We start from the raw sequence: 16795 nt of genomic DNA, 5'->3' as shown, positions 1-16795 counted from the left end.
CAGGGTGGAGATTTCCCTTCGGAGGTAAAAGGCAGGAATTATAAGATTAAAGTAAAGAAAAAACAAACACACACCTGCGTAACCTGTCTGTGAATCACTTACCTGGTAGATGTTCGAAACCTTACTGGGATTCTCCTACAATCCTACACGATTTAATCACTAATATATATATCTCTATATCTCTCTCTCTCTCTCTCTCTCATATATAATATATATATATCTCTCTCTCTCTCTCTCTCTCTCTCTCTCTCTCTCTCTCTCTCTCTCTATATATATATATATATATATATATATATATATATATATATATATATATATATATATATATATATATATATATATATAAAAATTGTTCATAGTTTATTAAAGATATTACCATCCAAGATATTACCATCCTTTTTCTAGAAAGTGAGACACTGACATTTATTTGGCAGACAATAAATAAATAAAATATGTCAATAGATATAATGTAAAAATAATAATAATAATAATAATAATAATAAATTTAGAGTAAGATACTGACGAGTATTTGGCAGATAGAGATCAAATTTAATAAAATGCCGAATCTATATAATTAATAAAAAGTAAGATACTGACAGTTATTTGGCTGGTAAATAAATAGGCATTTTTAGCTAATTGGCAGAAAATAAAAATAACATAAAATGTAAAAAAAATAAATAAAATAAAATAAAAACATCAGAGCTACATACATAAGGTACTGACAGTTATTTGTCAGGAAATAAAATTCAAGTTAGATATTAAATGACCCCCCCCCCCCCACCACCACCACCACCACCACCACCACCACCTTTCTTTACATGTGTACCCTTATTGATGCAGCTTATCGAGTGCCACTTAACCAAATAAATAAATAATTGGAAGAAAAAAAAAAAAGATGTCTGGAAGGGTTTGGTTTCTGCAGAAAAACTGCCATGGTTAAAATTTAATTAAAGACTTTCCCACAAAAACAGCCATGAATTCAGGTTGAGGGTTAACTAAATACACAAACATACACGTAACACAGCAAAGAGAAAAAAGAAAAGAAAAAGAGGAAAAGAAACAAAACAAAAACACCACCACACAAAGATAAACACATTTCCATTTAAAAACGAACGGCATTTCTTTTGAGATCAAAGACGCAGAACAGTTTCCCCACGTCAGTGATCTTCATCTCGCCGGGCGATTTCCGCTGCAGCCTTACATTTATTTATTGATTTATTTATTTATTTTTTAAATGGAAAATAAGTCTCTTGTACTATGTGCTTGAAAACCTCTCGCAAATATTTACAGCTGTATTTTATTATTTATTTTTTTATTTATTTTTTGCAATCGGGACAAAAATCTCACACAACACCACATGCAGGGCAAGGGGAAAAAAAAAAACAAAAAAAAACACGAAATGAAAAGAATGACCGCTGCTTTGTACAACGCATTAATAAAATACGCGCAAATCCGTTTGCATACTTTATGTAACTGATTGTGAACTCTTTCAATGAGAAAGAATAGTACACTTTCTTTTTTTCTTTTCTTTCCTCTGTTCTTTAATAGAGCAGGATCCTTGGGATCACTTCTCCTCCTGTATTGCTTTGCAATTATTTATTACAAATTTAAACGACAAATTTTTATTTTTTTTTTACAGAAGATTATTTTCTCCCCCCCCCCCCCCCCCCCCCCCACTACGGATTTAGGGGATTTAAAACAAGAAATGGACTTTTAACAGGACCTTTAATACACTTTCCTACACAGAAATGTACGAAGGCGTCGGGGCCCGGATGACGCGGTCCAACGCTCTCAACGGCTGAAACGTTTTCGGTGAGATGATGGAAATAAAACGAGACTTGGTCAAACTGAATGACGCGTACAAACCGCCCACGTAGGAAAATTCCATACGAACTACAACCTGGAATTCTGTTTTTATCACCGCATTAAACTTAGACTCGACTGGGTTCATATTTCAGTTAATACAAATATTAAGTTTAGTATTGCATTTCATTTTAATTAGGACTTCGAATTAAAGGAAAAATCATTCCTTTTAAAAATTCTGCAACATGATATTTATATATATATTAATTAAAGTGCCTTAATATTCCCACAAGGAAAATGGGAGAAAATTGTAAATGGAAAAAAGGGTCCTTGCACCTTAAATCATCATTTAAACCGGAGATTTTAAAATGTTTGCAGTTCATTAACGGTTTCTTTTTTAAAAGAGAAATATAAACAAAATAAAATTAGGCACATTATTTAAAACATTATTATTATTATTATTATTATTTTTTATACAGAACGTCACTACATTCCAGCTCACATTATTTATAGGCATAATAACTTTGATAATAATGGCGAGTTGTGGTTTCCACCACTGTAATAAAATAATACTTTCTTTCTTTTTTCTTTTTTTTTTTTTAAAAATCACAGACCCCTGGGATATACTTCACGGACCCCTGGAGGCCACAGAGAACCACGAAAGGTGGCAAAAAGCAAAAAAAAAGTGCTTAAAAGAAAAAGAAAAAAGAATAAAATAACACTAGCACATCAACACTGCAAAAACGACATCTTAGCAAGGAAAAAACTTCGACAGTTCGAAATATTTCTCAGCCTCGTTATGAGCTTATTAACCCTTTTACACGTTTCTGCTCAGTGTACCGATTCTGCGTAAGCGTGTTAAGCTAGAGTGACGTTCGTTTTACTGGCGTGAACGTTTCAAATGAAAAAATGCTCGATTAGATCGCTCGACTCGATGTTGTTGTTGCTACGACTCACATTCTCACGTGCTCCTGAAGCGTGGGTGATTTCCGTTTGCTCAAAATTCTTTTCTTTTATATAAAAAAAAAAAAAAAAAAAAAAAAAAGGTTAAAAAATGAACCATCATGCTACTTTAGCTCTATTCCATTAAAACACTTATTTACAAATGAATACTAAAACCATAACGGACCATAAACACTGATTTTAAAAAAATAGATATATCTAATATATATTAAAAACAAAAAGTATAATAAAAACTTGATAAAAACCTAAAAAAAAATAAAATAATAATAATAATAATAATAATAATAATAAAAAAGGAACTTCAGGTGGAGTTCTCTGAAATCCGAACTTAAAAAAGACATGTATCGAAGGTGCAGATGTCCGAATACTCGTATAAAACATCTCATAACCTCCTCCATGAAAACGGAGCTAAGTATTTCATCGTCACTGGCAACTTTAATAGGAACACTTGTACAGCTGCTCCTTCGTGCAGTTCCCATTCGCCAATCAATCAATCACGTCAAACATCAGAGTTTGTACCAGATGGGCAAGTTTGAGTATTTCAGAAACGGCTGATCTTCTGGGATTTTCTCTCTCTCTCTCTCTCTCACACGCACACACACACACAAAAAAGTCTCTACACAGAATGGTGCAAAAAAACCAAGAAACATCCAACGAGCAGCAGTTCTGTGGACGGAAAGCCCGGCTGACGAGAGAAACACGTCCAGATCTAGACCGGTTTGAGCTGGCAGGAAGGCTTCCATAACTCAACCACTCATTACAACCGTGGTGAGTGGAAAAGCATCTCAGAACAGGTCGAACCTCGTGGCGGATGGGTCACAACACAAGAAGACCGCATCGAGTCAGCAAAGAACATGAATCGGACACTTCATATACACTAGTATACCGTATAGACCGTATAGGTACAGGTGTTCCTATTAAAGTGGCCGGCGAGTGCATTATTAAACCCCCCCGCCTTTAAACGTTTGGCTGGTCCAGACTTACATTCCTAACTACACACGTTTCCTATCTGTTGCACTAGCAGTACTGAATAATACATAGAGACTGAATAACATGCTTTAAAGATGAATAACTGAAGAATAAAATCAAAAGTAAAATCGCTTTTTTCTTCTCTTAATAAAACCGGACGTATAAAAAAAAAGAAAAAAAAAAAAAAAAGAGGATAAAAACGGGATCCTCACTTCTGAACATTGTGCACGTTCACTTCAGTGGATGAAGCGACGGGAAAGACAGAACGAGCACATGCAGAACAGAGCTAAACAAAAACAGTCCAAGTGCTGAGACTCGGAGAAAGGACCGCCTCATGTACACGTCTATACACCACCAGAGTTTATAAATCCTGCTCAATCTTCTTCCTTTTTCCCTCCTATCAGAACTGTAACAGCAGGAAGGAAATATATATTTAAAAAAAAAAAAAAAAAAAAAAAAAAAAGCAACCTTTTTTTTTTTTTTAAAAAACAGAAAGGCTGGTTTCGCGTCGTCCTCGTCAGTCTTTATTTCTCGTGTCCGGCTGCAGACGTCCCGAGACTCGCGCTTCAGTCGGGAGGCAGCAGGTCGTGCAGACGAAAGCGTTCACGTACGTGTGGGCGCACGTCCTCGTTCTGGAGAGGGGAAAACAAAAAACGACAAACACTATGTAACGGGGGTGTAACGATCGGACGACCGGAATCGACACGTCTGAATCGAGGGGACAATGATTCATCGAGTATTATTGAAAAATAATGACTCTCAATCGTATCGGACCGCTGTACATTTAACATAATCGCCAAATACTGAAATATTGCCTTAAAGAGCACCTACTATGGTTTTGAAACGTGCCTAATTTTGTTTTAAAGCTCTCACATGATAGATTTACACGCATCCGAGGTCTAAAAACACTTTAACGTCATCGTTTAAACTGTAGCGTTACCTCCCCCTGCCCCCGTGTCACGAACAACTCGTTAAATGATTCGTTCTAAACGATTCGTTCTAAACTCCACCTTTCAGAGAGCATACTCTGCTCTGATTGGTCAGACGTCCCAGTTTGTTGTGATGGGTCTAGCGCTGTCGGCGAGCGGCCGATGAAGACCAGAGGCGGGGCTTTTTGTTACAAACCTACGTAGGTTAGTACAGGACGTAACGTCTGGAATCACTGACGACTCGTTTCAGCTGTTCAGAATCGGTTCCCCCTTTTGGGAGTCGATAACTCCGTTTGTCGTGCGCTTTTTTGATTTTTGAAACTTTTTACATTCACAAACAGCTCTAGAACACACTACATAAAAAGGTCATATTTGAAAAACCGTAATAGGTGCACTTTAAAAACGAGACTCGCATGACACGATACCACCGAGTCTGCTACGATTCGTAAAGCAATGATTCGGTATTTGGCGTACCGTCGAAATATCGACCCGTTGCTTTATGAATCGCAATCGTATTGCTGTCAACGAAACGCCGCCTTAATAATCTCGATCGTTTTGTAGCAGACTCGGCCGGATGGTCCAAGATATCTCCTCTTTGCCTTGCGAATCGAAATTGTATTGAATCGTCGCCTTAAGAACGTAAATTTCGCATCGTGTAGAAGCCTGAGGTTCTTTACACCCCTATTACAGAGCAGAAATGACTGATGTAACCAGCTTACATGATATGATATGAATACTTTTCCAGCTTTCATTCATCCATTCATTCTTAGTTGAGGTTAATCTACGTTTCTACAGGTGGGGCTCATATTTAATTAAAGACAGAAAGAAAGAACACAGAATAGAGCCAATATGTTACAGTCCTAACACGAACTCTCTTCCCTTCGTCATAAAGAAGACCCGCCGTAAGGGACGTACCAACTCCACCAGCTTTTCTAGAAAAGGCACCAGCTTGAGAAGTTCGCTGTCGTTCTTGTCCACGAACCAGCTCTCAATCGGGATCCCGTTAGACAGCTGTGATTAATAAACACAACCATGAACATTTAGTTGTTGTTTTTTTTACGGTATTTGGCAGACGCCCTTATCCAGAGCGACTTACATGCATCTCATTCACACATCTGAGCAATTGAGGTTAAGGGCCTTGGCTCAAGGGCCCGACAATGGCAGCTCGGCAGTGCTGGGGTTTGAACTCACGACCTTCTGAGCAGCGTCATTTAAACAAACAAATAAATAAAAGAAAACATCCAAGAGTGATTCCTACAGTTTGCCTTCTGTCCAGAGTTTCCGTCCAAAAAACGATAAAATGATTAAATAAATAAATAAATAAATAAAAACCACCTCCACCAAGTTGTAGCAATAAACAAATATCTGAAAGTCACTTTTAATTTGCATAATTATGTAAACAAATCTTGGATTGGCCCGATTTACCCGAACGTCTGGTTAAGGTCATCTATCGTCAGTGAAAGATTACGGTAAGATTATCGTTCAGGGCAAATTTAATTTAAAAAGTCTAACACACACATACACACCAAAAAAAAACGTGATCTTACGCTGAAATTTCATGTTTTTTTTTTTTTTACTAACATATTTTAAACATAAATCGGATCAGAGGCTGGCTTTAAATCGCGGACAGTGATGTCGGCTCGTTCGGGGGGCGGGGCTTATTTGTGAACGTTATCTCACCTGATATGCGAACGCTTGCGGCGAGTTGTCGATAATAATGGTCTTTGAGAGATCTCTCCCGAGGATATTCAGATCTTTGATGTAGTTCCCCTGGACACAGACACAATGCTCGCGAAATAACCTGTGCCTGAAATAAAAACACACACACACACACACACACACACATATATATATTAATCAAATGCACACATGTAGAACTGCAACTCACAGCATGTTTTCATTACGATCATGAATATTAATAAGCAAACATTCACTGTTCATGAATATTCAGTACAGCACAGCATGGTTGCAACTCTCAAATCAGGAGGTGTAGGTTAATCTTCTAAAGCAGCAGCCCGGACAGTAATTACAGGTTTATACTAACGGGCTCGTTCGGACATGTTAGCGTTTCTATAGTAACGGATCATTCACACGGACTCGTGTCATCTACATCTCCTGGTAACGATAGACTGATCGTGTGTTTAAAAACAAAAACAAACAAACAAACAAAAAAAACGCTATTTATGTTATTTAAGAAAGAAAAGCGTCATGTAACATTTAAGGAAGGAGTCTCCAGTGTCAGCGCTTTGGAGTAAACAGTCAGGACTGAGGAGTTTGTTCTTTCCGGTTTCTTGGTAGCGTAAAAAGTTATTTTGCAGTGCATTTTCAGTACTGTTTATTTTAGTAATAAAGCTGAGCGATATTTTTACTTTGAGAGAGTTATGCGTTGTTTAATCGGTTATCGGCATGTAGCGTCCGACTTCGTTATCGGTTAAACGCCGTTTTCTCACGAGAAAATAACGTCGTGATCATGAAAAAACAAGGAAGAAAGAAAGAAATAATAATAATAATAATAATAATAATAATAATAATAATAAGGAGAAGAAGAAGAAGAATGATAATGCATGGCCTCTTAGGGCTTCCGCATAAAACCAGCCAAGTTTCAGAAAAGTTGAACGAAGAAAATTAAATAAATAAATAACAAGAACAAGGGAAAAACCCAGAGAAATCCACCTACCGAACTAACTGCTTCTTCGGATCGAGAATGTTCAGCAGCTTATCTGCGTAAACTTTCTTCGAAGCGGTGAAAAGAATGATCTGAGGAAAAAAAAAAAGAAAAAAAAAAAAGAAAAGAAAAAAAGAAGATAAAATTCAAAAAGTTTTTGTTTTGTTTTATTTGATACACAACGCGTACGCTTTACAGTTTAAAGCGGTTAAACACTTTTATTTAAAGGATAGAAAAACCACTAAATCTATACATGTAGTTAAAACCTGAAAGGCTGTAACCTCGGACGTTAACGGCGTTTCAGTTCTCACTGATCCGCACGAGCCGCGTTTCCATCCCAGTTTGCGGATCGAACTCGTACGAAAAATTGGAATGTCGCATAAAACCATCCCACGTGTTCAAGAGAACAAGATCAGGACACTTCCGGGGCGACCGGCACAAGGTCGCGGTATTTTCAGAGCCAATTATCCAATCACGTGATTTGTTCACATGACCTAAATTTATTTATTTATTTATTTATTTACATTTAGATGAGCATCGAGGAATTTATTCGGTAAATGCGTTTCTGTCGTAGTTTATTCACGTCGTCTTCTCAAATAAAATTAAAAGTTATCCGCCTCGATCGAGCGCACAAGATTTTTATTTGCATCTGGTGTTTCAATTCAGTGTTTTTTTTTTTTTGTTTTTTTTTTTTTAAACAGATACCCCAAAATTTCTAATAGACAGATAAATTAATGTAATAATAGGAAACTAAATAAAGGAATAAATGACTTGTTAAAACAAATGTGTGTCATTTTTAAATGAATCTTTTTTCCTTCTCTCGACCAACGAAGCACTGGAGCTACGCAAGGACCGCCTCCTCATTTGCATGTTGCACATGAAAAAGTAAGTAAACAAAAAAATGTATAAATAAACATGTAAATAAATAAATATGTAAATAAATACATGCGGGAATAAATAAATATATATAAAAATAAATGAACACATAAATAAATAAATGGAAAAAACAAATAAAAGTTCAAAAGAATAATAATAAAAAAGCAAATAGAGAAAATAACAAATTAAGGGGGGAAAAAAAAGCAATACAAAAAAAATTTTCAATAATTCAATTAAAAATGAACTATATTCATCGTCATTTATTCCTTTATTTATTTTCCTGTTATTACGTTTATTTATTTTTGATTTCTGCAGGTTTGGTCCTCCATATAAATACCTGAATGGAAACCCAGCTACTGATCACTGAACTGCTGTACCACTGTGTGCGGTGGAATTAAGGAGGAAGGAAGATAACAAAACAAAGCTACCTCGTAAATCTGAGACATCCGTTGGAGAAATTCTCTAAAGAACGGCCTCAACCGTACATAAACCTGCGGATAAAGGAGAAAACCAGGTCACTTCAGCACGACAGAAATATGAGTACCAAGAGAAACAGTACACAAAGCGCTTGGGAACACTGATATTTAAAGGAGTCCAGGGAGTTATTTATACTTCTCTGTGCTGTTATCTTGATATCACGACTGTCTCATCTTCCTCATGATGTGTAAATACATGATACATGCTGTACATCATGGACCGGTACTTCAGATTATTTCTTTAATCGCCTGTAATTTTCCCAAACTTCTCCATAAAAGTGGTGCATCAGCGCCCTCTTGTGGAACCTTTTCCAAACTGAAAGCGCCTTCTTAAATCTCCTTAAAGTTTCGAGGCTTTTAGTCTGAACGCGTTCGCGTTAAATGTCATCTATAAGCTCGTGCGCTCCGAAACAATGTTAAAATTCGACTTCGGAAGATATACGTTGAGAATTTTACAATTTCTTTCTACCACCGATACGGATCAACCGTCTTGATGACATCATCCTGCACTTCAGCTTCTCGTCAGATCTTCTGTCCAATCAAAACGCTCTCTAGGATCTCAAGTGTCCCGCCCACGGCGTTATAAAAACCGCCTTGCCGAATCCAACGCATCGTTATTGCTCGGGCGAGTCCATGGTACTAACCGTGAAGTACGGCTTACCCCGGGCTGTGAGGCAATCGAAACGCTATTTCAAAAGCGGGGGGAGCCACTCGATATGTCCTGCCCTGACTTCCTGTTTCAGTGGAAATTACATCAACACATCGAATAACTCTGCGGTGTTTCGAGGCACTTTGAAGAGAATGAATTTTACTGACACACAACACTGTATCTGAACGGAAATTAATAATAATAATAATAAGAAGAAGTAGAAGAAGAATTCGGTATTATTGTACATCTAATCCTAATTAGATTCAATTACGCAAAATGGAATATTAGCTGAGCTCAGAGACATTATGTTAATTAACTATAGACACATTGAGCGCAGTGATCGTTTCATTACCTGGTAAATAACATCCTGGAAAAGGACAGGAAATGTCAGTGCGGCGTCTTCCAGCTCGTTCAGACTGCAATGGACTAAAGTTTCGTCCTTCGAACAAACAATTACACCATGAAACAGAACGCAAAAGACACTGGGATATCAAGGACAGGTGGATCGTTAATAAGACTGAACTGCTGTGGTGTAAAACACCCGAAGTTACAGGACAATACTCGACTCGGCAGCGCTAACAGCACCGCAGTGAAGATTATGTTCCTGTGACGCTGTAGTTAACACTCACCAGGTCTATGACGAGGGAGAACTCGGGCGTGCTGCGTGTCTTCAAGGGCAGTGCGGGTTTACGAGTTAGCTGCTCCTCGGTTAGTGGAGGTACGTGCTTGATGAAGAAATACCTACAAACATGCAACACCGACACATTCAGCACAGTCGAAAGCGTAGATCGTGATGACATATAATAGATTTTGAGTAAAATTCCGGCTTTCGATACGTTTAAGGAAAACGTCTGGTTGTTGGATCGCTAACGGCGAGTAAAGTTGCTCGAATTAATCAGACGTTCACACCGATCAATTTTTAGGAGGTGGAGGGAAACTGGAGAGCCCTGAGGGACCCCACACAGACTCAGGGAGAACATCTGAAACCCCAGACGAACAGTAACCCGAGTTCGAGGTGCCGTTTGATTTAACGGTAAAACCGAAACCTGTCAGAATAACGTTACCATGACAACCGAACCCACTTTATTCGTCGCGAACATGAGTCAGCCATCGTGTTTGTTTCTAGGCAGCGTGTCTCCTTAAATTCTGGACGTGAGTGAGTCCAAAGGCGTTGCGTGTAGTCTGCGTGACATCAGTATCGGAGTGCAGCAGTTACTCACGGGTCAAACACCTCCCAGTCCTCCTCACATGACGGGTCGGGGACGTAGGCGGGAACCTCCACATAACCACTGACTGAAGGATATCCTGCAACCACACACACACACACACACACACACAGATAAAGAGATGTACAGACAGACAGAAAGAAAAAGAGCCAGACAAACAGACAGACAGAGGGACAGATGAAGAGAGACAGACAGATAGAGAGACTGATAGAGATAGATAGACAGACAGACAGACAGAGAGATAGAGAGACAGACAGATAAAGACAGACAAAGATAAATTGAGAGACAGACAGACAGATAAAGGGAGAGAGACAGAAAGAGAGACAGACAGAAAACGAGTGACAGATGGACAAAGAGAGACAGACATACAAATTAAGACAGACAGAAAGAGAGACAGACGGATGGACAGACAGATAGAGAGACAGACGGATAGAGACATACGGACTTATGGACACACAGATAAAGAGAGAGACAGATAAAGACAGTCAGACAGATAAAGGGAGAGAGAGGGACAGTCAGACAGATAGAGAGACAGACAGACAGAGGAAAGCCCACTGCTCCTGGAGAAGCTTTAATTGGGTACCTGTGACAGGAGGCAGATCAACACGAGTGACCACATCCTCTTCCTCGTCCTCCTCGCCTCTCTCGGCGTGGCTGTGGTAGGGGGACATGGCGGTGGGGTGGGGCGGGGCACACTGCCCCGGTGATGATGTGGCAGTGCCCATCGGCATCTCCTCCACCTGCTCCATGTCCAGCTGCTTTATGATCTCCTCCGCCTCCATGGCCTGACCCGGCAGGTCCAAACCTAACAGATGGGAATTGCTGAGGTCAGGCGTGAAACAGAACAACTCAGGATGCGTCAAATATCGCTGCAAAGTCAGCAGGACAAAAACCATCATATAAAAAGTTCCCCACTGATCGTGCCTGAGAAGGTACGGACTTCTGGTGAACACCTCACCTGCTCGGTTGGCCGGGGAGAAGTAGTTGAAGACCGGAGAGAAGACGGTTCCCAGCATGGTGGTTCGTGGCGGACTATCCAAAGCATCTCCAGCCTCCAGCTTCACGCTGCTCTTGGTCTGTTTAAGAGCGTCACGGTTCCTGGTTTCTGCGCGTCAGCGTTTTTGGAGGTAAAAGAGGAATCGTGATCATGTGACAGAAAGCTGCATGAGGTTAAATAAAGATTTCCAGAGCTCACTGACCACAGACTGTTCTCATCCGAACCTCATTTCTACATAAGTACAAATCGTGTGTGGTGCAATGCCTTCTGGGTAAATTCATCTACCGAGCTCGACTTCACGCGGCGCCTCACCCTGGCTGACGGAGCGGCGCCTGCGTCCGACGCTTTTCCTACGGTCGTCGGCGCTTTGAGGGGACGAGGCAATGAGGTCACAGGTCAGGCGATTCCTCTTGGCTCCTCCTCGTTTCTTCTGCTCCACCTGAAACCGTAAGAAAAAAAGCCATTCGACTCACTGAATAGAATCGACTCGAGCGCAGGAAGTGAATCGAATGTGCCACGTCTTTCGTTTCGGGTTTCGGCAGTTTTCAGTAGACGCCAGCTGCGAAACCGAGGGCTTTTTATTATGATTAAATAATCATCTAATCGTTTATTTCAGGCCAGTTCTGTGTTCTACGAGCAAAACTTTGGAGTCGAGTCAAACCAAACGGATCAATTTCGCGCCGATTCGGATTCGACAAACGGACTGACGAGAGCAAAAGTGCTCTCAAAAGACAAAAAAAAAATCCACTTAAGTTATATCCTAGTGCACTTTCTGAAGAATAGACTGTGTATTGATAATCTTTATTTAAAAAAAATAAATAAATAAACGTGAGCTTCGGTATTGAGAGAGGAAAACGTGACAGGATTTTTTTTTAATTATTATTATTTTTTTTTACCTTCACCGCATCGTGATGGATGACGTTCTTCAGAAGGCTCTTTCCTCCGAGCGAGCGTCTGCGTTTGGGTTTCCGTGCTCGCCGACGGACGCGAGACGGGTTCGGCAGCTGAGACGCCTCACGCATTCTCAGCTTCATGTTGTTGTACGGTCACATCTAAGACTGAGGAAGAAGAAGAAGAAGAAGAAGAATTTATTATTTTAGAATCGACAGCGGTGAGATCGACAGGATCCCGTCGCACCCTCGTGTACGTAAACAAGGACGGAACGATTTCAAACTCTGGAATCGAGTTGCTCGGGACCCGGACCGTGAACCTTTACAAGACACGAACGTCTATCGTGTCCAGATGTCGATGCAGTAATTTCCGTCAGATGGAACTGGAAAGAAAAGAAATACAGAGCAGATCGCACGGGGAACGCAAAGCAGAAACAGAACCGAAGCCTTCCTGAAAAAAATGTATAAATTAAATAAAAACAAAACGGCATTGTATCTGGAAAGGGAGGCGGGAAACAGGCGGGGATGAGTAAATTAACACCAGACCACTGTGCTAGTCTAGAAAAAAAAAATAAAACAAAACAACGAACACCATCAGAACTGCGCTACACCGAAATTATACTTTAAAATGTTTAATAAAGTTCATAGGTTTGTGATTTACAGCATAAAAATAAAATACTTTTTTAACTGTCAATCAAGTGTGCTCATTAAAATATTAGGCCACACCCATGTATGCTGTAGGGGTTTTCCGAGCTTTACATTTATAAAAAAAAAAAGAAAAAAAAAAAAAAAAAAAAAAAAAAAAAAAAAGTATTGTTTATTAAACAGGCGGTGCTGTTTTTTTTTCCATTCAAACTTCACTGGATGTTAAATGAAGCGTTTACGTTACGATCTGTATACTAGACTTCACTTCTGACGTCTTGAGATGTACAAGAGTCCAGATAGATATGGGAAAAATGTGGTCTAGATGAAAAATATACACCGATCAGCCATAACAGTAAAAGCACTGACAGATGAAGCGAGTAACGTTGATTATAGCGTTACAGTGGTTCCTGTCGAGAGGTGGGATATATTTATTAGTCCTCGAAGTTGACGTGTTAGAAGTACGTGAGCATCAGAACTGGACCATGGAGCGATGGAAGAAGGCGGCCTGGTCTGAGGCATCATGTTTTCTTTTACATCATGTGGACGGCCAGGTGCGTGCGTCTTACCTGGGGAAGAGATGGCACCAGGATGCACTACGGGAAGAAGGCGAGCTGGTGGAGGAAGTGTGATGCTCTGGGTAATGTTCTGCTGGGAAACCTTGGGTCCTGACATTCATGTGGATGTTACTTTGAGACGTCCCACCTACCTAGGCATCGTTCCAGACCAAGTACACCCCTTCATGGCAACGGTGTTCCCTAACGTCAGTGGACGCTTTCAGCAGGATAATGCGCCCTGACACGCTGCAATAATTGTTCAGGAACGGTTTGAGGAACGTGAAACAGAAATTCTCCAAATTCCCCAGATCTCAAATCGATCGAGCGTCTGGACAAGAAACAAGTCCGATCCACCGAGTCCCCACCTCGCGACTTACAGGACGTAAAGGATCTGCTGCTTACGTCTTGGCGCCAGATCCCACAGCACACCTTCAGAGGTCTCGTGGAGTCCCTGCCTCGACGGGTCAGACCTGTTTTTGTGGAACAAGGAGAGGAGGACCGACACAATATTAGGCAGATGGTTTTAATGTTACGGCTGATCGGTGTACATCTCGTCACGTTTAGGTAACATTGGCTGTGAGGAAAAATGCATGACCTTAGATGATGTTTTCTAACTGACCCTAGCAACCCAAATGCCGAGGTGTGAGGGAAATCCCCCTTCCCCCTCCAAAAAAAATACATCTCTAATAGTTAGGTGGATTCAACACATTAATTATTATTATATATCATTTTTAAATAAAATGATTTTACTACTTGAACATACTCTTCCATTCCCGCCCATTTTAACAAAGCTCCGCCCCCCAGGATAAACTGCGGCTCCATCAAATGACTGACAGGAGGCGCATCAAAACACAAACATACCTTCCGGCCCGGACTTGAGTTTTCCAGTCGGGTTTCCTCAGCCACTCGGTACACTTTTGCTACTACACCTGAATCCGTTGTTTTATGCATCACGTTCTACAATTCTTCAAAGTTATTTTCACAAATAAGAAATAATAATAAATAAAAAAAACACGTATCGCACCTTTAAAGCCACAATGGTTTAGTGAGTTAATAAAATATCCCAAACTTAAACATATTTCTGTAGTAGAAATTAACCAGTTTGACACCTAATTTCAATAATATATTCTTAGTCATAAAATATATATATAACATAATGAGTAAGGAATATTTAATAGACCTTCTCTAATAGACGGTTTAATAAAGGTAAACAATTTAAAACATTTGTAGTCCAAGATCAGTGCTCAGCTGCTTTATTGGGTAATTTATAGTTTAGATAAGTTATATTACATAACCCTGATGTGCAAAACTATTTCCCCTGAACAATATGAATGCAAATGATAATAAAATGTGTATTTAAAAACAGCCACAAGCCGGTTACCACCAGCACCATCACAGCCGCCAGGACATCAGGAAATTACTGAAAAAACGCGACAAACTTACTGCTAAAGCCCGTAAACCAGCCCCTGGATGATGTCTGGGTCTTGATAACGGGCGCAGAGACAATCCTAGTCCCCGGGTTTTTTAAATTTATAGCCGGTTTCCTGTGTTTTGCTGTTATTAAATTAGGTTTTATTCACTGCACCACTAGTCGCCATTTCCCGCCTCCTTAGCCACACAGCGGACTGTAAGATACCCGGATGAAGGAAAGATCAGTCTGCGCATGCGCACGTCCACTTCTCTCGCTTTCCGCCATACAAAATGTAGAGCTCCTCTCAGCGTTGGTTTCAAAACACACCGATATTTCACCGTTCGTTCGAAGAGAAGAAACTTGCTTCTGTACTCTTATAGGTTCTCAACCGTGACCTGAAATGAATTCAGCAACATTAGCTTCATGTTCTCGACACTTTATATCACAGAGCATGCTAACAGCTGTGCAAAATAATGTCAACGTTTAAAGAAGGGAGAGAGAGAGAGAGAGAGAGAGAGAGAGAGTCTCGAACTGTCACAGAGATGACAAATTTATCAGGTTTATAATTCGTTCAGCTTTCAGTTACTATACATTTATCTAACTATTTAACTGATACATACTGGTCCTTTCATCCATCCCCTGATTCCACTTATTTATCCAAAATATACAGCTTCCCTTCACCCATCCATCTTATACACCTTCCATCCATCCATCCATCCAACTTATACAGCTTCCATCCAGACATCCATCTTATACAGCTTCCCTCCATCCATCCATCTTATATAGCTTCCATCCATCCATCTTATATAGCTTCCATCCATCCATCCAACTTATACAGCTTCCATCCAGACGTCTATCCATCCAACTTATACAGCATCCAGCCATCAACGTATACATTCATCCATGCAGCCATCCATCCATCTATACATCTTAAACAGCTTCCATCCAGCCATCTACCCAACTTATACACCTTCCAGCCATTCATCCATCTATCCATCCATTGAACATATACGGCTTGTAGCCATTCATTCATCCATCGATCCAACATTTATAGCTTCCAGCCATTCATCTATCCAACATATACAGCTCCCATCCATGTATCTACTGATGCAACTAATACAGCTTCCACATATCCATTTATACAACTTATCCAGCTCCCATCCATCTAGTCATCTATCCCACTATTACAGCTGCTGTCCTTTTGTTCCTTTTGCAGTCTTCATCCATCCAGGTCCCATAAATGCATCATTACATCCATCTTTTACAGCTCCAACCCATTCATTCATCCATGCAACTTTCAAAGCTCCCCTTCATCCACCCATCAGGAAAGATACCAGTCATTATATATATATATATATATATATATATATATATATATATATATATATATATATATATATATATATATATATAGAGAGAGAGAGAGAGAGAGAGAGAGGTTGCATGAAAAATTGCAATGTAGTACATAAAGCTTTTGAGAAATGACTTTTTGGATGGACATTCCTTTATCATATGAATCTGTAGACGGAGAAATCAGTAAATATATTTTTTTAAAACATAACATTCATTTCTCTGAGTTACAAAATGGTGGTTAATTAGAGAAGTTTTACTTTACTTTTACTTTATGGGGTTGTTTTTGTTGCATAATTTGCAAATAAATATCATGACTTCCACAAAAATAAAACAAGTCCATCCATTTTAATCACTTGGCGGTATTCTTGGACCACTTATTATCTCAGTAT

General features: G+C 39.6%; 1 protein-coding gene across 2 annotated transcripts; it reads right to left on the bottom strand.

Moving 5' to 3' along the window:
• Positions 1-908: 908 nt before the first annotated feature.
• On the bottom strand, positions 909-15289 carry ctdspl2b (CTD (carboxy-terminal domain, RNA polymerase II, polypeptide A) small phosphatase like 2b). 2 transcript variants are annotated; one of them, XM_017458754.3, is made up of 13 exons: positions 15086-15289; positions 12450-12611; positions 11839-11992; positions 11515-11661; positions 11140-11361; positions 10551-10635; positions 9960-10071; positions 9683-9769; positions 8634-8696; positions 7342-7421; positions 6345-6471; positions 5580-5675; positions 909-4367 (listed from the first exon to the last, which is right to left on the bottom strand). In XM_017458754.3, the coding sequence occupies exons 2-13, from the start codon at positions 12585-12587 to the stop codon at positions 4302-4304; spliced, it is 1377 nt and encodes a 458-aa protein (XP_017314243.1). In that variant the 5' UTR covers positions 12588-12611; positions 15086-15289; the 3' UTR covers positions 909-4301. The 2 variants fall into 2 exon arrangements, with proteins under 2 accessions (XP_017314243.1, XP_017314245.1); XM_017458756.3 differs by having other exon boundaries at positions 11866-11992; positions 15086-15286.
• Between the last annotated feature and the right edge of the window lie 1506 nt (positions 15290-16795).

Source organism: Ictalurus punctatus, chromosome 27 (genome assembly GCF_001660625.3).
Source record: "Ictalurus punctatus breed USDA103 chromosome 27, Coco_2.0, whole genome shotgun sequence".
Lineage (NCBI taxonomy): Eukaryota > Metazoa > Chordata > Actinopteri > Siluriformes > Ictaluridae > Ictalurus > Ictalurus punctatus.
The sequence above is the reverse complement of the archived record's forward strand: the minus strand, read 5'-3'. Positions and strand labels throughout refer to the sequence as shown.

Excerpts from the sequence above, each read along its gene's own strand:
- ctdspl2b (XM_017458754.3), bottom strand. The coding sequence starts at position 12,587 with ATGAAGCTGAGAATGCGTGAGGCGTCTCAGCTGCCGAACCCGTCTCGC. Across the intron at positions 11,993-12,449 it reads TCCATCACGATGCGGTGAAG|GTGGAGCAGAAGAAACGAGG; the intron begins GTAAAAAAAAAT and ends TTACGGTTTCAG. Across the intron at positions 10,072-10,550 it reads GACTGGGAGGTGTTTGACCC|GTATTTCTTCATCAAGCACG; the intron begins GTGAGTAACTGC and ends GCATGTTTGTAG.